This window comes from Polypterus senegalus, chromosome 14 (assembly GCF_016835505.1).
Source record: "Polypterus senegalus isolate Bchr_013 chromosome 14, ASM1683550v1, whole genome shotgun sequence".
In the NCBI taxonomy this organism is placed as follows: Eukaryota; Metazoa; Chordata; class Cladistia; order Polypteriformes; family Polypteridae; genus Polypterus; species Polypterus senegalus.
Genome location: NC_053167.1, coordinates 89,869,649 through 89,897,430, shown reverse-complemented (window position 1 = coordinate 89,897,430; position 27,782 = coordinate 89,869,649). Strand labels below are relative to the sequence as shown.

Genomic DNA, 27,782 nt, shown 5'->3' with positions numbered 1-27,782 from the left:
GCATAGGGAGTCATGAGGTCGCTGGAAAGGGGTGTGTGGTGCTGCTGATATCTATGCAAAAGGACAAAGGTCCAAGTATTCTGGTGCTTCCTGTCTTGCTATATGGTTGTGAACGCCATCCAGTGACCTGAGACAAAGACTGGACTTCTTTGGTACTGTGTCTCTCAAGAGAATCCTTGGGTAATGCTGGTTTGACTTTGTGTCAAATGAGCGGTTGATCATGAGGTCCCAAATGAGGCACATTACCTGCATTGTAAGGGAGTGTCAGTTACAGCACTACGGCCATGTTGCTCAATTCTACTAAGGGTGATACAGCTTGCAGGATCCTCATTGTTGAGAACCGGAGCGCCTGGACCAGGCCAAGGGGCTGCCCATGTAACACCTGGCTGCAGCAGATAGAGGGTCATTTCCAGAGGGTGGGACTGGACCTCGTGTCTGCCTGGGGGGCTGCCAACCAGGATCCCGAGGTAATTCATGAAAGTGAGTATAGCAACGCACTGTACCAGTGCATGCATCAACTGTAATGGTTGCTTTTGGCACCTCTTCTGTCCTTAACTACTTTCATCTCCACCAGCTTTACTTCCTCTTTACTCCTTTCACAGCTTTATATGTAAATTTCCCCTTGGGGACAAATAAAGTACAATCTATCTATCTATCTATCTATCCATCCTGTTTAATGAACTCAGTTTCTGACAAGTTTTTACTTTAAAGTACTAACAGATTAAACCAGAGATATGGGCATCTTGTGCAATTCTTGAATGAGGCTATACAATTTGAGGGCTAGATATAGTATAAATAATTCAAGAGTAAATTTAGACAGAATGTTATAATCCGTCATGCTACAGTTTTATGCTTTAATAATTTTACAAATTACTACTTTAATAATTTACCTTGGTAATGCTTAGCTGCTATTTGTCTAAATGGAAGCTCACTTCCTTAAGCTGCCTTTACTATTAGGCTGTTTTATAAAAAAATGTGTTAAATCTATTATGTTTCAAAATACTTTAAGAATCATTATACAACTACAAACATTACACTTATGTATTTTTATTCTGAGTATATTCGTAGTTATTATTGTATAATGTATTCATGAAGAAAATGACATTGCTCAGTGACTTTAATCTTCTAAATGTTAAATGTTAATGGCAGGATATAAAAAAGGGATGTAAATGGATGTCATTAAAGATTTTTTTAATAGCCACCCTGTGGATTCACATATTTATCTGTATAACCTCCTCAAATATAAGCCCATTACTAAAAATCATTATAACTTTCCAGCGATTATTTTTCAATTACTACTTTATAATGTAACATTTATTTTTTGATATAATCAAAAACCAAAAGTGAAGCTCATTTAACCTAACACTATCGCCACTATGTCTAGTGAAACTGATTAAAACATAAGCCAGCTTTGCCATTTTAGTTAACCCATCCATCCATTTTCAGCACCAGCTTTGTATTCCAAACCTTTTTCACAGAGTCATTTTAAGCAGAGATCTTTGTCAAACTCTTTATAACACATTATATAAGAAAGAAACGAAAGGACTAAACACATTGAAAATAATAACTGCACAAAAATAATGGCTTGGCTTAAGTTTATATTGTTCACGTAACAAAAAAAAAAAAGAAATTTGGGACTTACTGTACATTGACTATCCAGCAAAACCAAAGTATTAACAAGTACATTAGAAAATAACAGAAGGTAATATCCTCCAACTTTATCCAAGTACATTATAGTTCAGGTGATGGCACTCTCAGGACAGATTAGCACTTTATTCAGTGTTTTTATTACATATAATTTATTATGTTTTTTGTGCATACACTTTAGGCAGATTATGTTAAATATAGCAAATTGGTTATGAAGCTGAAAGGTCTTTTGCGACTTATGCTAAATAACGATATATCTGTAATAATATAATGGTGCATAGAATGGCCAAACTATTCCAACTACCATAAGTGTTGTAGCGTTGTTAGAAGCCATCACAAACAGAAGAATTAGAAGAGAGAGCATATTTAGAACTCATAGGGATTTCGTCTTCTGTATTGGTGACTGGCTTCTAAGTCAATTTGGACTTCCCAGAACTACTGTATCCACTTGGAGCTGTGTGCTGAAATTGGGACAACTTTACAAAGTCAGACTTTGAGAAATTGTGTTCTACCTGTTCCTTTGCAAGTTTTGTCCACTCTGGAGTTTTTGCCACACAAGCTTTTCAGTGTGAACTGGCTGACCAATCAGGTATTTCTCAGTCATGACTAAGTCTCATCATGCCAGCTGTATGAGAAGGTATTACCTGCTTGTCATCCAGAAATATAAGATTTCCTTACGTTGTGGTTGAACAGGCAAACATTAAAGTGCAATTCGCAGCAATATCCGGTTTTCGAAATGTAATTGGAGCGGTTGACTGCACACACGTTGCTATAAAGGTGCCTTTGGAGAATGAAGTTGCTTATATAAATAGAAAGCATTTCTACTCTATTAATGTGCAAATTATCTGTGATGTGAAAATGCATCTCATTAATGTTGTGCTATAGCAAGATGGCCTGGCTCAACTCATGATTCATTCTTTCTGAGAAATACTAAAGTTTTGGGAAAAAACTTTAAAATGGTATTGTGTGTGATGGTTGGCTTCTCGGTAAGATAAGACATTTAAATATAACCCCTTTAGTCAAAATTTTATGTGATCTGTATGATGTAACCACATAACACGATTACTTAGGTGACAGCGAGTATCCACTGAGGAAGTGGTTTTTCATCCCGCTCACCAACCTACTGACTGAACTAGAGCTACATTATAATGACCGCCACTCTTGGGCTTGGGATGTGATTAAATGTGCTACAGGGCAGCTTAAGGGTCATTGGCACAGTCTGGATAAGAATGGTGGAGTGCTGCTCTATAGTCCACAGAAAGTGTGTCGCATGATGCAAGCATGTCACATGCTGCATAATGTGGCACAAAATCATGGCTTGCCCGTACCTGAAGAGATGCAGTATGATGAACTTGACCTGGTCTAACCCACCAAATAATCAGCCAAATCGGACAGCGTTACAACTTCATTTGAATGTAATTTGCAGAATGTAAAATGCTGGTGATAAGTAAAATGGCCGTTATAACTGTCTCGCCACTAATTGCAGCAGCTCACTGCTCAAACAGTGTTAGCCCCAGAATTCCGGCCCCTCCTCCAGTGTGTTGCGACTCACCTTTTCACATCGACTGTGATATCTGACCAGTTCATTTTTATTTCGGGCTCTGTGCGATTTTTTGAACTTGAACCTTTGAATGCCTATACCATGCTGTGCCACTCCATCAATTTATTTTTTTGCTTATAGCACTGCTTAAGCCACCAAATGTGACATTTATCATTGACACCACTTCATTGACCAGGGCCTCCATTTCTCATTTGCTGAAATTCTTTTTTACGTGTGCTTTTGCCATTGTCTTTTAACAAAACACTGAATGGAAGGGGCTATTTATATTGATTTGCATATTCAAATAGGTAAAATTTGGGGAGGAGTTGGGGTGGTGATGTAAGCGCGTGCATGTGTGTTAAAATTCACATTGATTGGGATTTATAAATGCAATTTTATACTCTGAATTTTAATGTGCCTACGCACATTTCTAGCTTTGTTCATACACCATGTTTTAGTGTGAATTCCACGCATTACACCGGAGGCCCCAGCACTTTTCTCTAAAAGGAAAGGGGTTCTCGGAGTCTCAATTCAGCAAGTGACATATTTGCCACTAAAAAAATTTGTCTTAGTGTGAAGAGTAATTTTATGGAGTCAACTCAAAGTACAAAATAGAGAGTTATATCAGGAAATTTTCTGGACCCATTTTTAAACTTATTTTGCTGAATAATGTTAGGGTAGCAAAGGAAGGTCCAACAAAATTCGCATCCTCTTCATATATTTTAAATCATTCACTAGAAAAAAAAACTTGATTATGACTCCAGAGTCTTAGAAGTAAAATCTTTAGCACTTGCTTCTCAATTAACTGTTTTGAGTCTTTTCAAAGAAAGGAGTTTGTTCATCAGTATCATGTTTAACCAAAGAAATATGACTTTAAACTCAACTTTGTTCCACACAATTTCAATAACATTTAATGAAAGCAAAGGTGAGTAGGGAAACATTAAACATTGACCTAGTGCATTTGAAATTCTGAAATAAATATTAGCTGTTTACATGGTAGGCAAGTAAAAGAGAAGCGGGGGTTTTTCTTTTATATTTTATTATTCACATTCTACTGCTGATGTTACACTATATATTACAACCGGGGCACATCTGTCACTCTTTTTTGATGGCGTCCCCGTCTGCTGTCCTGCCAGGACAAATCACTCACATCGCTCACCAGTGTGGGTTCTTCTCTCTGATGTGTTTCGCCAAATTCTAGTTCTGACTCTTTATGTTTTCTATTTCTCTTGCACCTCCATGCCAGCACAACACCTTTTCAAAATACACTTATCTGATTCAGAAATAAAAAAGCAAACATGTAATTAAACTGGAAACTGTCAAGCTATCAGAAAATAAACTTGTGGGAAATGAATAAAACTGCCAACATTTTCTAAAGCATAAACAGACCTTAATAGACCTGAATATGCAAAATTATTCCATCAATCCGCAGATTCAACTGCCTGCAGCTTTAAATGAATTTAATAATCTAATAACACAATGTAAATGGGAAGAAATACAGGAACAACCAAGAAATGCTTCTGTGCTATTCTTGAGCTGCACATGGTTGTGCTGTTTCAGTATAAATCATTGTCAGCTAGACAATTTCCATTGCCCATTGGTATCTCACTGAGCTGTGCAGAATATTAATCAAACCTGCAATGTTTACGACACTATAAAATCACAATGACACAAATTAGTGCTAACAAAGATGGAGACACATCAAGGTCTGAAGCTGGCAAGTCGAAAGCACGCAAAAGAAGCAGGGTCTGAACCTGCTGTACTTGACAGCCCAGCTGACTAATGGGTATTTTAGTTTGTTTATGGAGCGATCTTTTCTTAAACACTGAGAAGTATTGGTTGGGATGATGCCAAAATTCTGTAATGGGAAATTGTAAAAATAGTGATAAGAAAACTGTAACAGCTTGAGAAAAATGTGGAAACCTAGCTGCTTTACAGTAGGCTATCATATCATTGATGTAAATCTCTAAACATCTGTCCCAACACAAGGGATATCTAAGATGTGTCTAACACCAGACAGCAGATACCATGAGGAAATGGGCTGCCAGATTACCAAACGATGCCACACTTCATGTCTAGGCAGAAACTGGCCTAACTAAGGAATAGATTGGCAGGGTGATTTGCTTAGGGGGTAGTTGAGCTGTTCAGTGTATTTTGTCTCTTATTTGCTTTGGGTTAACAGGCCATAGGATGAAAAGAATGAATTGGAATGTTTGCTGTTTAAGTGGAGGAACCCTTTTTGAAAGGAATGGTACATCTCAGAGTGTGCTGGTCTATTGCCATTGTTAAGGACCACCTATCCATTTTTTTTTTGCTCTATGATGCTATAGTAATGCAGAAACATATGATAACATTATGTAAAATAAAACTGATTGCCTGTAACAGAGTGAAGGGATACTGATTAATATGTTTAAGAAAAAAAATACACAAAAACATACCTACCTGAAACAGTAATAAGTACATAAGCCCATCAAGTTCATTTGGTTAGCAAATAGCTAAATTATTATAACATCTCATCAACATCATTTTTAAAAGTTTTCAAGGTGTCCACTTCAACTATATGACTTGGTAGGTTGTTCAAACTTCCAAGAAGTGCTTCCAAGCTTCAGTCTTAAATCCACTTCCCTTTAACATTCACCACTGTTCTCAACAACATGACTATTTAAACAAATTCTGCTGGATCCACTTTATGTTTTTGTTAATTTTGAATACCTGGATTAGAACCCCACATAGCCTTCTTTGGTGCTTTAATGATATCTAAAGTTTTCTGCAACAGGTAAAAAGGCAAAAGGTCTCTAGAGGGAGCAGGAGTACATTAGAAAGGTTGTGAAGAGAACAGGATATTTAGCCTAAAACTCATCCATCCTATTCACCTAGATCCTCTAAAATATCATCAAGTCAAGACCTGAAGATCCCTAAAGTCCTACTCTTGACTCTGATACCAGTCAACTGTGGTCTAGGTTAGAATGTGAGCACTACTCTGTAACCATGTCATGTGTAACCTGCCATGTAAATGTTTAAGATTGCTTAATCCAATTCTGGATGACATGAAGCACTCTTAATATATAACGAAAATATTTGTCTTACACCAGTTACCAAGATAACAGATTTCAGATTAAGCACTTGGAAGCCTCCATGCACTACACCTGACCATCTAATTCAGAGACAACTACAGTACATCTAAAGTCTTAGCCAGCATCAACTGAGCAAGGAAGGAATTCACGGTGCATGTGGATCAGGTTTATTAGATGAAGCGTTAAATGAAATTCAGGTTCATAAAAATGAAACAGACAAATCTAGAAAAGAAAGTCTTCATTTTCATTGCATAATATAAGAGGGCATCACACTGCTTACCTCTGCGGGTTGGGTTCATTGTGCTTGTCTCGCTCATGCTTGATCATTCGGTATCGACCAATGCGCACATCAGGACGTGAGACCTTCATACCATTTAGTGTAATTCTGTTAAAATCAAACATCAAATCCATAAGCATACAACTTAATAATTTCAAAGCAGCTGATCATCACATTGCATTTCAAATGACATGGAAACTGGCTTGTTCCAATTAGTTCTCAAGATAACCTTCAGTTGACAACAAACTTAGCTACAGAAAAACCATGAAATAAATTACTTGTTTTTGAAGTTTTTGAAGTTTTTATGTTCGTATGCAGCTTTTTATAAAATTTAACTAAGAAAATCATGGACTACAAGGATAGTTTGTGATCAAAAAATGTCATGTCTGGAGAATGAAAATATTTGGAGAATAATAAAGACATTGTCAACATGGCTCACTTTCGATTGACAAAACAGAAATATTTCTCATTCCAGTGTGCACAATAGTTAAGTATTTCAGTTTGTAATTTAGAATGAAGAATGTGCAGTGGGAAAAATAATGTGTGATCCAGTTTAGACTGTTGGCATATGCCCAATGATGTCTAAAATGGAAGAAATATATTCCATGTTTTTATTGTTCACACACTTATCAAACCACAGTATTAGCTGAATTTTGTTCAGCAGTAGGGAAACAGCACAATGATGTTGTGTGTCTGCCAGGATAAAAGACAATAGCCAGTGTTGCTCAAAAGTGTATTGCTTCACTTCCAACATGCTTACAATTAGGTATTTCCTCCCAGAAGAATCTTTATGTTCTGGGGAACCTGAAAAGCAAGTAAACCACTGAAAAATAAAGATCTTTAAAGATCATCAAGACAGAAAGTCCAACTCAAATGGAGCCAAAAAAGTGCAGAAGGCCTTACGAGTTTAGAAAAACAATTAGAGCAACTTTAAAGTAAGGTTGCATTATTTTGCACATTTTAATATTTAGGAAATAAATATGTCTGTTACTACATGCAAACAAATAACTACTACTGATAAATATTGATACTTTTATGAAAAAGTCAGATAGAAGCTTTCTATACTGAAAAAAGGAGCACGGACAGACAGACAGACGCTGATGGGAGCGCAAATGCGAATAGTAGCAGAGTTTCTTTGCAGCTTTTGTCGATTTTCATAAAACATTAGACTTAGCTCATCGAGCAGCCCTGTTGGCACATCCTGAGACTTCATGGCATCCTCCTGAAGTTTCTGGATGTCATGGCTGGCCTGTACACTGGTAACGTGAGTGCTGAGACACAACCTCTGTGTTTTTCCAAATTGATTCTGGGGTTCATCAGCGGTGTGTTTTGCTCCTACTCTGTTCAATGCTTGCATGGATTGGGTGTTGGGCAGGGTTGTGGTGTCCAGGGGCTGTGGGGCATCTGTTGATGAAGAAAGATTCACTGCTCTTGACTTTGCCGACAATGCTCTGATGTTCGCAGAGTTAATGGAGGCTCTGACGGGGGCTCTCGAGAGACTAAAAGAGGAGTGTGTGTCTGGACTTGTGAGTTTCCTGGATAAAAAAAGCAAAATCCAGGATTTTAATGACTTCCTTGGCACAGTCATTGGCAGTGTGTCTGCGGAGATAATGTCGACCTTGTCGAGAGGTTTATTTACCTCAGCAGCGATGTTCATGTCTCTGGTGACTCTTCCTATGAAGTCAGTAGACAGATTGGGAGACCATGGGGGGGTCATGATGTCGCTCGAAAATGGGTATGTGGTGCTCCCAATAACTTTGCAAAAGGACAAAGGTCCAAGTCTTTAGAGTCCAGGTGCTTCTTATTTTGCTATATGGTTACGAGACAAGGGCATCATCCATTGACCTGTGACAAAGACTGGACTCCTTCAGTACTGTGTCTCTTCGGAGAATCCTTGGGTACCGCTGGTTTGGTTTTGTGTTGAATGAGCGGTTGCTTATGGAGTCCCAAATGACAAATTACCTGCATTGTGAGGGCGCATCATTTACAGCCATGTGGCGCAATTCCCTGAGGGTGATCCGGCTCGCAGGATCCTCTTTCCTGAGGACCCGAGTGGCTGGACCAGGCCAAATGGAAGCCCATGTAACACCTGGCTGCAGCAGATAGAGGGTTATTTCCATGGGTAGGACTGGACCGCATGTCTGCCTCGGGGGGTGGAGGTTTGCCAACCAGGATCCCAAACTGTTTCATCATGTAGTGACCTGACCTGACCTGATGTGTTCATTTTATGCATTAAAATAGTAATGTGGTCAGTAATTTATGTTTTTATTTCAAATAACACATTTAAAATCTGCAGTGTGTTGTTGGTAATGCAATTTAACCACACGATATTACTGTGTTCAAAAGAATGCTTGTCGACAAGAATGTCCTGAGTGTCAGTGTTTGATCACAACCAGGTTTCTTTTAACCAATCATCTACTGTCAAGCCAGCCTTAATCCAGCTCAAGGTCAAGGGGCTCAGTTAATATATACTGGATTAGTTGATCCTTGGTGACCTTCTGGAAACTAATATGCTTTAAAGAAATATAAATAATGCATTAATTAAAACTGTCATTGACAAACTGAAAAAGGGACCCGTTAGAAATCACAAACAGTACTTCGGGCTTCTGTTGTTATAAATTTCAAGGTTAAGTGATGTCTGGGAAGAAACAAACAAGGAAAAGACAATTACACTCAAGTGACCACATAGGAATTGCATTTCTGTACTTGTTTACCATTATGTTAAATAATTTTTTATTTCAAGGTTAAATTTAATATTACCTGCTTTTCTTTCTCAAATGAATCCAACTGGACACACTTGAGGAGACACTTTTGAAAAAACTAAAACTTTTAAACTTTCGTTTTTTACTGGTTTCATTAAACATTCAGTGCTAAAACCGGAAAAATATACTGACCGGAAAACTGTCTCATTAAAGTTCAGAAGGATGTGTTTTATCAATAGTTACAGAGGATGAGTGCAGAGTGAGAGATAATTTTAAGACAATACAGAAGAACAGTTGAAAAAAAAGATCAGCCCACAAAAGGAAACAAGTGTCAGGTAGTAAACAGAAATACAGTATAAAGACAGTAATCCCATTTCATTAACTTGATTGCTGCCTGTTTAGCACTCCCAGTGGGAGCTAGGATTTGCACTATGTTCTGTTACACATATTTACTGTCTAATTATCCATCACTCTGATTCGGGTCATGCTTTCTGTTTTTTCTTTGAACAGTGAAGGTTACTGTAGTCAAATCCAGTTATAGGTTTATAGTAAACAGGAATGTTTATACAATATAAAATGCCTTTACAGAGTTCTTGCTGTCTGAACAGCAGGGTTTTTCCCATTGTTTGGAGTGCTACACACTGATTAAAGTAGTTTTATTCAAGACTTTCACAACATAGCTGTAATGAAAGCTACACATAAGTTTACAGTTAATATGTAGCAAATTGTTCCGTTTTTTTTTTTTTGTATTATAGTATACCTGAGATCATAGCTCGTTTGTGTCCGGTTTCATTCTGCAGTCACTGAAAGAGCTGAAATATAACTTCATTTGTGGCTATTTCATTTGGCTGACATGATTTCAGAAGAACTGTGTTTCACAGTTGGTAGTGAATTTCAGAAAATGAACATTACCAACAAACAGATAGGCAACATTAAAAATATAAAATAGTTGGAATTTTCTCACAAGCACTCAAAGTCGGGATGTTGTGACCTTTTCAACTCACGGCTGAGGCCTGAAAGGCTTATTCCTGAAAGGCTTGTTAAGCTGGACAGGAGTGAAATGTATTGTGGGAAAGCTGAAAGGCAAAGCAGGACCTTAGAACGTCTCATATAGCCAGTCTGTCCGCAGCTTACTGCAGCTTTTGATTCTCAATGGAATCAACCTTGCCATTTTGCAATAACTTTCCTATGCTTTGGGAAGCTGTAAAAATGTTAGTTCCTTTGCTAGTGGACAGTAAGCCAATCGTGTGTGTTTAATTTGAGGGGTTGTTTGATGTTTATTAGGGTGTTTTCCAAAAAGAGTTTAGCTTTTCATTTCAGTTTTGATTTACTTTTTAGTTCAGATGGTGCTTTGTTGCAAAAAGAGTATTTGATTCAGTTGCTGCCTTTCTGACACTTTGAGGGGAGTTGCAAGTGTTTAAATAGAACTTGCTATTTGCTTTACTGCTGGACACTTTCCAAGAAGCTCTGTCTCCACTCCACTCTCTCCGCTCTACTGTGCAATAAAGGCGCTTTTCCACTGCATAGTACGGCACAGCACGGTTCAGTACAGCTCACCTTGGTTCGGCTCAGTTTGGCTCGGTTTGCGGTTTGACTGCAGTTTAGTACCGCTTTAGAGTGGGCGGGATTATTCACGTGTCGTTATAGTTGCACCGCCTCTACTGCCGTGACACCGTGGAACTTTTACAACAACACGCAGACAACGACAACACTTTAGCTCGACGACGCAAGGTTAAGCATCTAAAAAGCACACCACTAGCTAACTTTTATCACTGTTGCAAAGCATAAAATGAACTTAACTGCCAGTGTAACATTAAAATGCTGATTCTGTATATTACAGATCTTCCACATTTTGCAAAAAGTTGCCGCAACAGACCATCTGTTTGGACATTTAACCGTGCTTCAGAGTGGTGGGATGTGATTGTTCCGGTTTACAAACACTCAGTGGCTGGAGAACTTTCAAACTTCGCGTGTGTGTACCTTTAAAGAAAAGAATAGCCAGTGACGCAGTAATGGCGATTTTCTCCGCCAATCAGTGACCAGCAGAGTTTACACGCCACGCTTTGGTAACGGTTCGGCGCTTGGAACCTCGGCTGAGGTGGTACTAAAAAGGACCAGATACCAGGTACTGTTCCCAGTGGAAAACCCCCAAAAGTGAGCTGAACTGAACCGTCGTGCCGTACTATGCAGTGGAAAAGCGCAATAAGTAACTAAGAAACTGAACCATCTGGGAAATGTCATCTTGGACTACAAGCAAACTGCATAAATCCACCCAATTTATATAATTCTTTGTATTGCTTATATGTGCTGCTACTGGTTATTATGCAAATAAATATAATGTATAAGTAAAAACATACAGTCAATGTCTATCTTTGATAATTGATTACTATTACTGTTGAGTGGTGGACTGCTCTTTGTTTGTCTAGCTGCAGTCCCTTGAGGGTGTGAAAGATGCTTTGTGAAATCTTCTATTGGTGGTAAACTGGGTTGAAGTAAATTAATAAAAATAAAAGGTAGTCCCAGACAGCAAGCAGCCTGCCATAAAGGTCTCTAGAGTAGAATATGCAGAATACAATAAGGACAGTGAGACAAATAAGAGTTTACAAGTAAGAGTAACATGGTGGATTTTGACATTACTTCTTATCTTCCATTAAGAAAGGAACTCCAGAGGTTAGTTAGTACTTTTCATGTTAGGTGTATGTCACAGGTGATCTGATAACACCGTAAAACTGTTTCAATTAGGAGATAAAAATGATATCAATAATCAAGCAAAAATAAGCATCCTTCTACAACAAACAAAAGTAAATAAGAATTAAAATAAGAATTAGTCAGGAGGTGAATAGAAATGCTAAAAAAAACCTAAATACCACCCTGGAATAACAGACAGAATTATAGATCCAGTGCAGAGACCAAAGTAGCCTTCAAGGGCAATTGTCTAGGCAAAAGTCACTTCTCAGAAAACATCAAATACTGTGAAACACGCACAGATTGTGGAAGAGGCACACGCCTGACAATGAAGCCATGTGGTAAACATTGCTTACATATAAAAAAAAACCGACCTGAATGCCCTGGTAAATCTGACCCAGCTTACCTCCTATGCACTATGGTGGAGTCTTCCTGTTATGAGGCTGCATTTCAGCAAAGACTAGGATGATAGTCACGATAGCAGGAAAAATAAATTGAGCCAAATACAATCAACTTCCAGAGATTAAAATGTGTCATTATTTAAAAATATCGGGGATATATTGAAGACACACAAACCAACAGAAGAATAACTGCAAGTATAAAGCTGCATTATGTTTTTAAATAGTTATGAGTCAAGAAGTAGTGGTTCACTCCCTAGAGTAGGCCGAGGTGATAAATGTAGCCTGGAACAATAAGAAAAGGTTGACAACTTCATAACCTTTTAGAGGCTCAAATTAATTACCAATTTTGAAAATGGTCCAAATGGCTTGAAAGTGTTCATTTTTAAGGAAGATGGAATAATAGGAAACAAATGATGAAATCCCTACAGAAATACAGAGTTCCTTGACTTCACTTTACTCAAGCCCTGTTATTAGGGCTCTGTATACATCCTTTTAATATTAAGTAGGGAATCACTACAAATATGCTTGTTTTCATATTAATGATGCCATACTGATATTATTAAAAAAACATTTGGTACGATTCAAACTGCCAAAAAGTAAAATTGTGTGTCCCCATGATTCTAAAAAGCTAACAATGCCAAAAATCTCCTCGGACAGACTACTGTATATTCAAAAAACAAAAACAAGAACAAAGTTCTGCAAACTAATAATCCAAGAAAATATACAAATAATCTAAAGGTAATTGAGAAGATGGGAGCAGAACAACATAAGTAGAAGGTAGGAGACCAGGGATGAAGGCTTGGTTAAACCTTAACAGCCAGTCCTACTCAAGTGCCATGAATCCAGTTTTTAGGCTTCAGAGTTATTCTGAACTATAGTTCCTCATAATTATTGTTTATTTTTGATTGTTGTAATTGTATTGTTATAACAGTGACATCAGCATCCTTTCAATTTGTGAGAACTTCTTATATCTTGGCACTATTGCATTGTTTGTGTAGCTGACTCCATTGTTAGCCACACAATGTATGACCTGTGACATCACTGCCCCTATAAAAGTACTATGGACAAAACTCTACAAAACAAGATTTCTAGTAAACAGTTTAGGTATGGAAAGGGTATTAGACATTTTACTGCGCCATATTGCTTTTTATTTTGACTTTAATCCTTGTTATTTGGTTTGGACTTTAGTTTTCAGTTTTGTTACTGATGTCCTGGCTGACATGAAATTGATTCAGGACCACAGCGAAAAAGGTTGAACATTCTCCATAAGTCAGTCCAGGCCTTCTCTACCTGTCTAGAAGAATCCTCAGTGCAAACCACTAAAGTCTACCGGCCTGCTGCGGCCTACGTCTGTCTGAAAAATGTTTAAGCTTCAAAAATACTTAAAAGTCCCAAAATCTCAAAGTACCTCTAAAGGGAAAGGAAAAAACATAGAAAACCTTTGGCTTGAGAAAACAGTTTACCAAATAATCTTTGTTAATGCTAATATTATTTACAAAGAAAAATTTGAGAAAAGGCAATCCTAAGTGAACAGGTCCCAAAACGTATTCTAAATTAGATTTCCAAGACATAAGAAAAGGAAGATCAAAACCAGTGAATCCAACAAGAAAAGTGGCACCCACAGTGACTCCAGCACACTTCAGAGCAGCACTCCTGAGCTCCCTTTCTCTGGTTTAAAAAGCTAGGAGGAGATAGGGGCAGATGGGTGTCAGCATTGGAGGGCGATATTAGGGTGGCCCCACCTCTTGGGGCACCATTCACAAAGCACAAAGAACACGTGGGAATATCACACATGAAGACATATTTGCAAATTACATAATTAAAGAAAATCAAATCAAATAAAATACTAAAAGAAAACAGAAATAATGAAACAATAAAAATTGGTAAATTAAAAAAATACAAAAAAAAAAAACCCAAAACATTACCTACACCAAAAATGAAATTAAGCCAAGGCAAAAACCCTGGCTGACTATAATGCTGGCAGGCTGAAATTAAGCTTGTTCTCAAGAGCAGCCTAATCACAATTTAACAATAATTACTTGTAGAGAAAAGCCAAGCAAAATGACACCTTTTATTGGCTAACTAAAAAGATTACAATATGCAAGCTTTCGAGGGAACTCAGGCCTCTTCTTCAGACAAGTTGTAATACAGAAACTGAAGTTTCCTGTGTTTATATCCACACACTAGGACAAAAAACAACATTGGTAAATCTTTAAATGAAAAATCTTAAATATAAAAAATTAATAGGTTCATTCAGTCTAAGATTAATTTCACAGGAGAGAGAAGAACAATGTATGGTCAAGATCTTTAGATAAGATAACTGTCCAACAAAGTCCTTTGACGTTTGTGATGAGTTTTTTAAAACAATGTGGGTCTGTAGACAAGTTATCTGTGTCAGTCTAAGAGATGCAAACAGTCCTCACACCAGGCTATAAAGCTCTTGTCTCTATTCAAGCCATGCTGTAATGTACAGTAATCCCTCGCTATATCGGCTCGACTGCCACGGCTTCACTCTATCATGGATCTTAAATGTAAGCATATCTAAATATATACCACGAATTTTTCGCTGGTTCAGATGCAGACAATGCGTCTTTTAATTTATGGTACATGCTTCCTCAGTTTGTTTGGCCAGTTGATTTCATACAAGGGACGCTATTGGCAGATGGCTTAGAAGCTACCCAATCAGAGCATGTATTACATATTAACTAAAACTCCTCAATGCTATAAGATATGCTTCCCGTGCGGTGCTTGATTGTTTGCTTGTCTCTGCCTCTCTCTCACCCTCTCTGACATTCTCTGCGCCTGACGGAGGGGGTGTGAGCAGAGGTGCTGTTTGCACAGAGGCTGTTTGCTTAAAAGATACTGACGCTCCTCTAAAAATGCTGCTTTATTGCGGTGCTCGGCATATTTAAAAGCACAAAAGCACACGTATTGATTTTTGATTGTTGCTTTAAGCTTGCGCTATCTCTCTCTGCCGTTCTCTGCGCCTGACGGAGGAGATGTGAGCAGAAGGGCTGTTTGCACAGAGGCTGTTTTCTTAGAAGATACTGACGCTCCTCTGGAAAATGCCGCTTTATTGCGGTGCTTCGGCAAACTTAAAAGGACACGTATTGATTTTTTGATTGTTTGCTTTTCTTTGCGAGCGCTCACTCTCTCTCTTAAATTCTCTGCTCCTGATGCAGACACTCCTTTGAAGAAAAGATATATTTGCATTCTTTTAATTGTGAGAAAGAACTGTCATCTCTGTCTTGTCATGGAGCACAGTTTAAACTTTTGACTAAAGGGTGTTATTTCATGTCTAGAGGGCTCTAATAATGTTAACAGTGTGGGAGAGTTTATAAGGGCTTAAAATATATAAAAATAACTATACAAACATATGGTTTCTACTTCGCGGATTTTCATCTATCGCGGGGGGTTCTGGAACGCAACCCCCGCGATTGAGGAGGGATTACTGTATTCAATTTTAACATGAGTTTGACTTCCCATTCTTTTCTCTCTTGCTGTGTTTTGAAGTTACCCATAAGCACTGTGACTTTAAAGTCCCTCTCCCACAGTGTCCATGGCTGTTGAAGTGGGCCGCTACAGGAACATCTGTGTTGCCATGTTTAATGTGTAATCTGTGTAAATTCATTCTCTGGCGGAGTGTTTGTCCAGTTTCTCCCACATAGAGTGCAATGTCAGGACATTTCATGCAGAGAATCAGATAGACAACATTAGATGATCTCCAGGAAAATTATCCCTTTATGTGATGTATTGTAGATATGGGCACACGCTTTACATCTTTTCTGTAGGCAGGGAGATGTGCCATTTTCTGTCGGTTCATTTAGGGAACTTCGGACAATTAGTTGCTAAAGGTTTGGTGGTTGTTTGTATGCCAGGAGGGGAGGTTCAGGAAATACATTTTTCAGTGTTTGGTCGTTGTTTAGCATTGGCTGAAGTTCTTTTATAATTTTTCGAAGTGTTTCAAGATGTGGGTTGTAGGTGACAACAAGGGGGATGCGTTTCTTGTTATCTTTGTTTTTATATTCCATAAGGTTATTTCTGGGTATGACAGTAGTTCTTATTTGAGTGTCTGTCGTTTTGGGGGTATAACCTTGTCTGATGAAATCTTGTCTGAGCTCCTGCAGTTATTGATCCCGTTCTGTCAGGTCTGAGCAAATACGATCAATAATTACTTGAAATAATAACATAATCGTTTACTTATACAGGACCATCATGCACCTGGCATTTAACCTATAGACCTAGAAAGAGCATGCGACAAAGGAGACAGAAAGTGCATGGACAGTGGCTGGCAATCAAATCAGTACTCTGACGCTATGAGACAGAGCCACTCTAATGTATGACATTGATATTTTTGTTAACATGCGCTCTTTAATTTCTGTAAAAAAAAATTTCTTAAAAGAAGACTAGATGCAATACTTGTACAATGAATTGATACCAACAAAGCACCAGGGTAGTAATTTTCAGAGTTATGTATTTGACTTACATCAGCTTATAAAATAAACAGTAAAACATATTATCAAAAGAAATGTATTTACAATATTTTCAGCAGTTTGATAAAGTAAAACTGAACATCATTGTAAACAACTTATTCAGAAACCATTCAAAGCGCAGAACTATAATCATAACACTATGAGCCACAAAATTAGTGGGTTTGGAAAATGTGTGAATGGATGAAAGGAAGAAGCACCTTACAAGCACTGTTTTTATGCTGACTGAAATGGCATTTATGCTTCCAAAACAACATGGTTACACATTTTAATGTCTACAGCAGAAGTGAAAGCCTCGTTCACTTGTATATTTAAATTTTGGTCAAGTGTTACAGTACTTGAGCCTTTTTGACAAGAAGAAATTAAATCTGCACTACAGTATACAGCGGTTCACATTCATTGATCCATTTTCTAATTAGTCAGGGTCTATGGGATGAGTTGTGGGTGGTCTTGCCAATCTCAGATGCACTGATTGCAAAGGACGGAAGAAAATCTGGATAGATCATTATAAACACATTTGTAAAAGGGGACTTGATTATATTACATTTTAAATATTTCAATAATTGTTCAATTAAATATATTGTCATTAAGACACAATACAGTGAGAAGTGAAGCACAATGACACTTTTTATTGGCTAACTGAACAGATTACAATACGCAAGCTTTCAAGACAACTGAGGCCACTTCTTCAGGCAGCTTGTAATGTCATTTTGCTTGACTTATTGCTGTATCCATCATGGCTAACTTGGTACAACATCCTACTACAATAAAATGAAAGAATCCATTGCTAGTCTGCCTAGGTAGAAAAATCATACATAAGCCAACCATATGTTACTCCAATTTCACAAAAGTCCTGACAGCATGGAAAATGCTAATAAAAAGCAAAAAGGAGTGATTTATAAATTTACTTTGACTTGTATTCAAACTAAAACATTATAAAGTCAAGATAATTCATGTTTTACCAAATCAACTGCATTGTTTTTTTGGAGATACACATTTATTCTGGAATTGGTGCCTGCAACATGTTCCAAACAATTGTGATGGGGTAGCCTACGACTAATGGCGATGTGGCAAGCTGAAATAACAACAGGTGAGGCAAAAACAGGCCTTGTCCTTCAAGATGAAGGATGGGTCAAGGTTTGCCAATTTGCCCTTAGATGCATCAGTGAATAATCTACCACTTAAGAACAATATTTCCCAAAGACGAAGTGGTAGAATTTGGGCAGTTCACCCTCTACAGTGCACAGTATAATTAAACAATTCAAGGAATCCGGTCAGTTCTTGGTGCATTAAGGGCAAAACCAAAAACTCCTCCTATACAAGTGTGATCTCCGATGCCATAGAAAACTTAAAAGTTACCATGCATCTGTAATGGATATGAAGACATGGCCTCTGGAACATCGTTTACTGTGGCATCCACAGATGCAAATTGAGTCTTTAGTATGCAAAGCAGAAAGCACATATCAACATGGTCCAGAAGTACCACCAACTTCTCTGGGCTTGGTCTCATCTGAGATGGAAAGGAGCCCAGTGGAATTGTGTTTTGTCATAGGGCAAGTCAACATTTCGAAAAGTTTTTGGGAAAGACAACCATTGTATTCACTGGTCCAACGAGAAAAGTGTCATCCTGGCAGTTACCATATCAACACCAGGTTCAAAAGCCAGCATCTCTAATGTTATGGAAGTGTGTCAGTGCCCACGGCATTTGTGAGGGCACCAGTAAGGCAGAAAAATATATCCTAATTTTGGAACAGCATATGCTGCCACCCAGATGCCATCTTCTCTTAGAATGTCACTGCATATTCCAACAGGGCAATGCCAAATGGTATTCTGCCCAGACACTGGAATGGCCTAATTGAGAATGTGTGGCGCATTATGAAGAGCAGAGGCTCCATAGAATTGTGCAGCTGAAGAACTGTACAATCGATGAATGGGGGAATATTTTGCTTGCTGACTTAACCAACTTGTGTCTTCAGTTTCCAAATGCATAGTTAGTGTTGCTAAAAGAAAAATGGGCTGTTTCTCAACCGTTTTTGAGTGTGTTGCAGTCATCAGATTTTACAGGAGTGTTTTTAAATAAATAATTACATTCACAAGGTAAAACTTCAAATAATGTGTTGTTGTAGTATTTTCAATATAGCACAATATTAAAAGAATTTATTAGCATTTTCCTTACTGTCCAAACATTTTTGGAATTTGACTTGTAGTACAAGGGGTCAAAACACAGGGTAGTAGACATGACTCAAAGATAACAATGACAATTAAGAGACTAAACTCCAAAAAGTTCCCAACAGTAAAGGATCATCTGATAGAAAATGAGCTGCACTATTGACAATAAAAGAAAACAACAGTGGACCTACATGATATAAGTGTGATTAAGTTAGAGGTGCAAACAAATTGCCAATCCAAATGCTCCTCACAGTAAGGGTCTTTGAGTTATGTCGAGCAAATTAACAAATATGTACTAGCAGAGCGATGGTGTAGGGAGTAAAACTGCTTGTGAGTCTGCTGGTTTCACACCAGATACTCTGATATTGCTGACTGGACTTCATTATTTTGGAAAGTCTGTTGCTGTAGTGTGTATGTTTGTCTGGTTTAGAGCATATCACCAGTGATGAACTTTGGCTCGTGGTCTAACCATCCACTGCATTGCCTTGTGGTCTGCCACACCAGACTTTGATGCTGCCCCTCTGTATGCTCTTTACCAAGTGTATACTCACTTCTATTTGCTTATTATGGATCAGTCCAAACTTACAGAGCTGTTGAGAATGTTTCCTAGGATTAGCATACAATACACAGAAAATATCTGATTCATGCCTAAATTTAAAAAGGTATACGGCACTTTAACAAGATGACTTTCTGCAAGTAAATTCAATTTAGATCAAAGTAATATTTGTAAACCACCAAAAAGTTTTTGATGCCTCAATTTATTTATTTATTTTGTACAGAATTAAGACAACTAGACCTTGTGTTGTTTCTTAGTGTTGTGTGGTGGGGAGACAACCCCTTCACCACACACACCCACACACAAAATATGTTAGGCTTCAAGCCACTTGATGAATGAAGGAAAAGTGAAATGCTCTAAATGAATAGTGTGATAAATTGTAGCAACTATGGGAAGAGAAAACAAACCAGATCTTCATTCTGTACAGCACCTGAAGTTTAAGCTTCAGAAATGAGCAGGGCTGCAAATTGAAAGACTTGTTTCAATTAAAAAATCTGCATATTCCTCACTTCACGATTCCATCTTTACTGATGAGTGTCCAAGATGAAATGAAATCAAAACTGCACTGTTGGAATCATGTCAATTTACTTTTTATGTATTATGTATTTATGTGTTTAAATTGTGATGGAATATAATTTAATTCTGATTTATTTTAGTTTATTTTTATTATGTATTTCTAATGATTAATACATTATACTGTATTTTTTATCATCGTGACATAATTTTGTTTATAAAATTATTTCTGCTGTCTCTTGTCATTTTACGACATCTATTTATCTATTAGCCTGTAAAAACAAGACTTTTCATATACGATTTACCTAAGGAAAGGTTAATAGACAAGGTTTTGAACTCAGTGCATTGTTACCTTGACTTTGCCTCTGGTTTATTTGATTTGGATCTGTTATTTTTCAACCAGGATTTCTCCCCTCACTCACGTTCAAATTCATGTTTTATATCTCTTTTGTTCATTTTCGATTCCTTATGTTGGTTATGTTCATCATTCTTTATTTTTGATTTTGTCTCTGTATGCAAGCTGCCTTTGTTATGTTCTAGGTTTGTTGTCGATGGTCCTCCAAGAAGTGGGACTACCTGCCAACCACTGCTAGAAACTGCCTTCCGCTTTATAAAACTGGAGGGTCTCCTGTAGTTTCTGCCAGTTAATTTTGGATGTGTTATGGAGTGGTTAGGTTTTTTTTGCTGTGCTTATGCTTATTGTTATTTCTGCATTTTTGACCTTTTGCTCTATTTTTTTTACCTTGCCTTGGATTACTGTATTGGGACTTTGCCCTTTCAGGAAGCTCCTTTCAGCCTTTTGTGCTCTTCAGAGCTTCTGAGTGTAACCGGGAATTTTATGAGAATAAAACGTTTGTCCTTAAATCTACCTAAGGTTTGATAGGAAATCCCACCTAGTGGGCATTTTTGGAATTGTTTTGGGACTTGCATGCTTTGGTACTGTACTCCTAATTATAACACTAAGCTCTTCACCTACACTATCAAACAAGACATGGTAGTTCTATATAAGCAAATACCACTAAGTGACAAAATAAAAGAAACGTTCACTCCCATATTCTGAATTTAGAAAATGAGTGATATTAATGGTATTGAGAGCAGGTGCTTCAGCACAGAAATGGTAATTGAGATAATTATGTAGTTAATATCCTATCATGCTGAAGGTCATGTATAAAAAATGCTGGATACTCAATACATTGATTCTCACATTTCAGAAAAATAGATGTCAATGACATTGTATGTGAGCTGATTGTTGGTCCAAATTGCACTGGCGTTTCAGTGGGGAATACTGTTCAAGCTGCTGATGCTTCATGACACATAACGGCTATGGTGATCTCGGTAAGGAAAAAAGAAACCCCTTGACCATGATGTCCATGCATTGATTTAAGACACACAGAAAAACTGACAAGAAACTCTAGATAATCTTGCTTCAAATGTCATACTTAGGATGGAAGAGTAAGTTTCATCAAGACCACTGAGAACTTTACAGAGAAAGACACTACAGTCAGGATGCGGTAAATGAACCAATTTTATCCCAAAAATGCGTTTTGAGTGTAAACACAAAAAGTGCTGTACAAGATTACATCATCAGAGGTTGTTCTACTCTGAAATAAGCAAGCCAAAAAATAACAAAAAAGGTCACAAAACATTCTGAAATTCACTTACATCCAGCTTAGTGTTGCAGGAGACTGAGGACTATTCTAGAACCAACCATCGCAAAGAAGGGCCATTTACTCTTGCTGAGCCCAGTCACACAAGTACCGTACTGTACTGTACCCAATCAGCAACTAACCTAAACTATACATCTTTGAGATATGGGAGAAAAATCTGAGCACTTGGAGAAAAATTCAAGTAAATCTGGGGTGAACATTAAAACATCATAAAACCAACTACCAGGCATATACTTTTAAACACATTAGTGAATTAGCAGCATTAATCATTACTCCTCTGCTCCACCTTTGCTTCTCCAACTGCCAACACTGCCATAAAGTACTTTCCTAAGCTCCTCCCTTTCCTTCTCTCACTATTTCTCCTTGACCCTGAACCTCACCCCAGATCAGCAATCAAGTTCTAACTCCAAATGTTCTTGCATGGCGTGGTCCTTAAACCACTCTTAAGATTACTTTTAGCTTCCCTCTATAATTAGTCCTGGGATCACAGATGGGATATAAATATTCAGAGTGTCCTCTGTTAAACATTATTCGAGCAACACACCTGAGTCCTCTGCTGTATTAAAGGGTAGAACACCAACAGTAACTCGATGTCAGCAGTCCAACTTGAAACAAGATGTAACAATTTGGCCTCTGGGCTCTTTTAAACTTCGATGTTACAATACATCCACTCTAAGCCTCATTTCACATGTATTTTTAAAAAATCCATCTTAAATTGAAATAGATGTTATTCATAGACATCATGAATATAGCTGCTAGGCATATTTGGCACACAGTGGCTTAATAATGTTTGTAAAATATAAATGGTACAAACTGAAACCATATTGCAGGAGATGGGCAACTCACATCTCTTGAAGTGGAGACTGAGGTAATATCAATACACTTTTGCTTCTGCAGAACATTAAATTATAAGCTAAACAGTTCAGTAACAGTTAATATTTGCACTGACAACAATGGCGCAGTGAGTATTTCTTTTTAATTTCCATTGGTTGTTATTGCCATCATCACAGTTAAACGTTTATTTATAAAAATGATGAGCAGGGCTAACAACATGCTCATAAAGACTGGTGTTCATTTAAAATTACTACATATTTTAACTTCCTTGGTGTTAACGCCTAGCATGACTCAGATTTGGAATTCTATGCAATTAGAGTTAAATCTTAGTCAGGTTTGGGGTGACATGTAATGTTACACCTTAGATAGATAGATAGATAGATAGATAGATAGATAGATAGATAGATAGATAGATAGATAGATAGATAGATAGATAGATACTTCATTAATCCCAAGGGGAAATTCACATACTCCAGCAGCAGCATACTGATAAAGAACAATATTAAATTAAATAGTAATAACAATGAAGGTATAACAGACAGACAATTTTGGATAATATTAACGTTTAGTCGAATAGTGTGGGGGAGGAACGATCTCCTCAGTCTGTCAGTGTAGCAGGACAGTGACAGCAGTCTGTCGCTGAAGCTGCTCCTCTGTCTGGAGATGATCCTGTTTAGTGGATGCAGTGGATTCTCCATGAATGACAGGAGCCTGCTCAGTGCCTGTCGCTCTGCCACAGATGTCAAACTGTCCAGCTCCGTGTCTACAATAGAGCCTGCCTTCCTCACCAGTTTGTCCAAGCGTGAGGCATCCCTCTTGGAAGAGGGCACTCGCCACAACATCTGATAGAACACCTGCCGCATCTTATTGCAGATGTTGAAGGACGCCAGCCTTCTAAGGAAGTATATTTGGCTCTGTCCTCTCTTACACAGACCATCAGTATTGGCAGTCCAGTCCAATGTATCATCCAGCTGCACTCCCAGGTATTTATAGGTCTGTACCCTCTGCACACAGTCACCTCTGAATAGCAGTGTTTCCCAACCTCGGTCCTGGGGACCTCCTGTGGCTGCAGGTTTTTGTTCCAACCAGATTCCTAATCAGTGACAACACCTGATAACACTGAGCTCATTTAATTAGCTGGTATTAACTTTCTTTTATTCTATAGGGTGGTCCAGATCTAATTATGCAATTTTCATTACGCTATAACTTAGTAAGTTTATTACATAGAGAATTCACAAAAAATTCTTTTTGTTCCCAATAGATGGCAGCACCTGCCTTGCATTCCAAAATGGCGGGGAGACAGTTAGTCAAACAGCGGGTGCGATGTGTTTGCCGTTTCATAATTGCAGAATTAGATCTGGACCACCCTGTACATTCAGAAAAGCATAGCAGCATGGTTTTTACATTTATAAGACATTTAGAAATATTTCTGCTTTTACTATAGATTTAAATGCTTAATTCTCTTTTGTTGATTTCATAATATTTTGCCCTTTTTCTGTGCAGTTTTTCTCCTTCATTGTATCTTATTAATGAAAATTAAAAATGAGCTGAGCAGACATGCTGGCACTGAATAATCAAAGGCTGCAACTACCGTACTTTATCATCAGACCCACTAATTAGTAAATAATGGATTAATTAAACAATTAGTACATCTATAAAAGTAGAATGAAAATCAAAATGAAAAGATTGTTAAAAAGAAAAAAAAAATACATTATTCCCATATAACTACTTGGTACATTTTAATATATATAGATTTTTTTTTTTTTTACCAAACTTAGTTTTCTAATTTCTATATTCTCAAAACACAGAACTTGGGAAATAACACATCACTTAATTAGCACAGGAGTCCGATTAAAAACAGAAGCTGGAGCCACAGTGTGCCCCCAGGACCGAGGTTGGGAAACACTGCCTTATAGGGTTAGGCCCGAATAACTCTCTGGCCAGTATTCTTCTGCCATCTAGTGGATGAAATAAGGTCATGCTGAAAAAAAAATGCATTAATAATTCTTTGTTTTCTACCACTTTATGGAAACTCTAAGGTAACTTATCAATATGGGCGGTACGGTGGCGCTGCTGCCTCGCAGTTAGGAGACCCAGGTTCGCTTCCCGGGTCCTCCCTGCATGGAGTTTGCATGTTCTCCCCGTGTCTGTGTTGGTTTCCTCCCGCAATCCAAAGACATGCAGGTTAGGTGGATTGGCGATTCTAAATTGGCCCTAGTGTGTGCTTGGTATGTGGGTGTGTTTGTGTGTGTCCTGCGGTGAGTTGGCACCCTGCCCAGGATTGGTTCCTGCCTTGTGCCCTGTGTTGGCTGGGATTGGCTCCAGCAGACCCCCGTGACCCTGTGTTCGGATTCAGCGGGTTAGAAAATGGATGGATGGAACTTATCAATACTTATGAGTAGTGAGAAGCCCCCAGTGAGCAACACAATGGCAAACAAAAAGCCATAAAGGTAGTTTTAGAATGAGCTCAAATTGAACTGTTGCTTGAATTGAGTTATAGTGCAGATGATGTATTCTGTTCATCAAATATTGACACGGATAGTAAAACTGTTGCATACGGCACTGTATGACCACACCGCCTTAACATGCCCAGTGAATTCGGTCAAGTGAAGGTTCAGCAATGGTGCAACAGTAGCTGTGTGACAAAGAGGCACAATAATTGTGATCAAGTGCAAGGACAAACAAGATGTTAGGCTCCTAAGCTCTGTTCACAATGCAGCAACTGTCAATGTCCAGATAAGAGGAATTCTGTGCAAGTCACCAAGTGTTTCACTGTAGAAGCCTATAGTAACACAAGGGGCACATCAATCATGCAGGTCAGGAACTGACATTCTACCCTCTCATGTGTAAGCAACCCAAAAAATATAAGACAAGTGTGCAATGAAATCTGCTTCTCAACATCAGGTGAATGTCTTAAAACCTAACATATGAAGAATGTGTACTAAATCTGCATCAGTACAGAAGTGGACACTAGATATAGTACGTATGTTGACATTTTGGTATTCACGTATTTCTGTTCCATGAAATAAAACTTTTTCTTGATGAAAAAGAAAATCCATCCATCAAAAATCTGTGCAGCATACAAATGAGTTCACTCAGAACAGTTCTTCTGTTAAAAATACTCTTTGTTTCATACATACTGTAGGAGGCAAAGTGAAGAAGTGGGAGAAAACTTTTATACTACAGAACACACCATCGGTGGCACTGAGTACAACGCACACATTGCTCTTTCATGGCATTCCTTTCCAGTGACACAAGGATGGCATGATGGTTATCAGCCTGGCTGTAGCGACTTAAGAGAGAACATGGAAAGAGCTCAGAACCACTTTACTTACAGACATGCGTAACCTGTTAAATGTTAAAACCAGGATTCAGCTGAGCACCTTTGCCAATCTAAACCGCAATAGAAACTGTGTTTTGTTACAAAAAAGCCAACATCCCAGCAGCCATCTCCTGTGCCAGTGGACAGTTGCATGTTGCTATGTTGCAAACTCTCTTTCAGTTTGGAAAACTGTGTCAACCGCGCTAGATTAAAAAATACATCATTCTAAATCAGCCTGATCATTTATTGAATGTGACTTATTTAGAATTTATTGATTGAAGGAGATACTTAAAATAATTATAAATCCGACCTACTGTATTTTTCTATAGAATGTTTTTCTTCTTTCAGATGCATGAGATGACAGTTAAAGGGTTACAAGTTGCTAGACTCAGCATAAATGTCTGGCAGAGTTTGAAAATGTAGCTCTTCCCAAAATAAAGCTGGCAAGTGCATTTAACAAACTAGCCTACTGTATTTAGCAGACCTGTGTACTGAAATATTTATTTTCCCTCAGTGCACTCGTTAGTAATAATGGTGACAACTGACAAATGTATTTAGAAGATAATTTATCTGTTCTGTCTGTAGAAATACCATGGCTGTAATGTTCATCCCAACACAAGTGGCTAGCATGAATTTGTCAAGTTAACTAGCCTCACAACGATTATCAAACAGCTAAGTAAGTAAGTGTAAGTGGGTTATGTACAGTATTGTTGGCTTGTTCTGTACTGTACTTCCAGCGTGCTTCCTCTTCTGGTGCATTGAACTAGTGCTGTTGTATAACATCATGTGTTTCTTTACGCACAATGAACAACCATTTTCTCTGATTTTTAGGTGAAATACTCCCACACAGAGGAGTATTTTGCCTGATATTTGGAAGAAACTTCTTCTGCTAATTGTGATGAAACTGCTGCCAAGATTAGTAAACTGAATAAACAGTAGAGAGGGTTGTAGCATGCCAGTATGTGATGCAGCGGAGAAGCAGAGACGATTAGTCGATTAAGAAAATATAATTCAACTAAAATTGTTAGTTGATTACATTTATTAATTATGGCAGTCCTTTGCCATTGCCTTTCATGTTTTGACCTTGCCAAGAAACTTGCTGAAGGTCAGATAATGAGTTGGTGGTACGAGTAGAATTAGGGACAAGTGGTTTGCTGATCAAAGCCTTATCCAACTGGTCACACTACCTAAATAACTAAAATGTCTTTTAGCCATTTAGCTATTATTTAAGTAGTAGATTTAGTCAAAGGTTATAGTCAAAGCTATTAATAAGACTACCATTAGAGTAATGATTGTCTCCTGACATTAAAAAATAAAAGCAAGTACCCTTTCACGTATACAATTTAATTTTAAACACAATAAATTAGATTTTACACTGATGCATACTATCGGTTTTCTCCAGTTACTCTGTTGTGCTCCTGCACCCCTAAGAAGTACACGTTACATTAAACAAAGACTCCAAATTGACCTGGCATGAGTGAGCCTAACTGGGGTTGACTTCTCCTTCAGTCAGAAATTGCCAGAATTGGTTTTTGAAATAATGAAAAAGAAAAAAAATGGGTTTGAAAATGGCCGAATGACTTGATTACAACAACATATAGTTAAACTGGAAGAAAGATGATCAAAAGACTGTGATACTGCATATCAGACATAGTGTACCAAAGAGTCTTGAAGCACTCCATTAATTTCTTGATGGACTCATTCTTCCTTTCTATTTCTCACATTATCCAGACTGTCAATTCACTTTATTTAAAATCACCTCTATGCCCCAGTACTAGCAGAGACTAAAGCATCCACTTAAATCATCTTTTGATAGTGTGCATTATTCAGCACTCAGAAGTATTAAGAATAACATCTTCCAATGAGTTTCCTAGAAATGCCTAAGGCTCTTTCAATCTACTACAT

General features: G+C 37.8%; 1 protein-coding gene across 2 annotated transcripts in view; it reads right to left on the bottom strand.

The window, feature by feature from the left end:
• The window catches only part of b4galt2 (UDP-Gal:betaGlcNAc beta 1,4- galactosyltransferase, polypeptide 2), a 648,560-nt gene that overhangs the window by 17,233 nt on the left and 603,545 nt on the right, over positions 1–27,782 (bottom strand). For both annotated transcript variants that reach the window (XM_039736141.1, XM_039736142.1), the window contains exon 6: positions 6,542–6,646. In XM_039736141.1, coding sequence (XP_039592075.1) covers positions 6,542–6,646 — 105 coding nt within the window. The remainder of the gene's footprint in view (positions 1–6,541; positions 6,647–27,782) is intronic.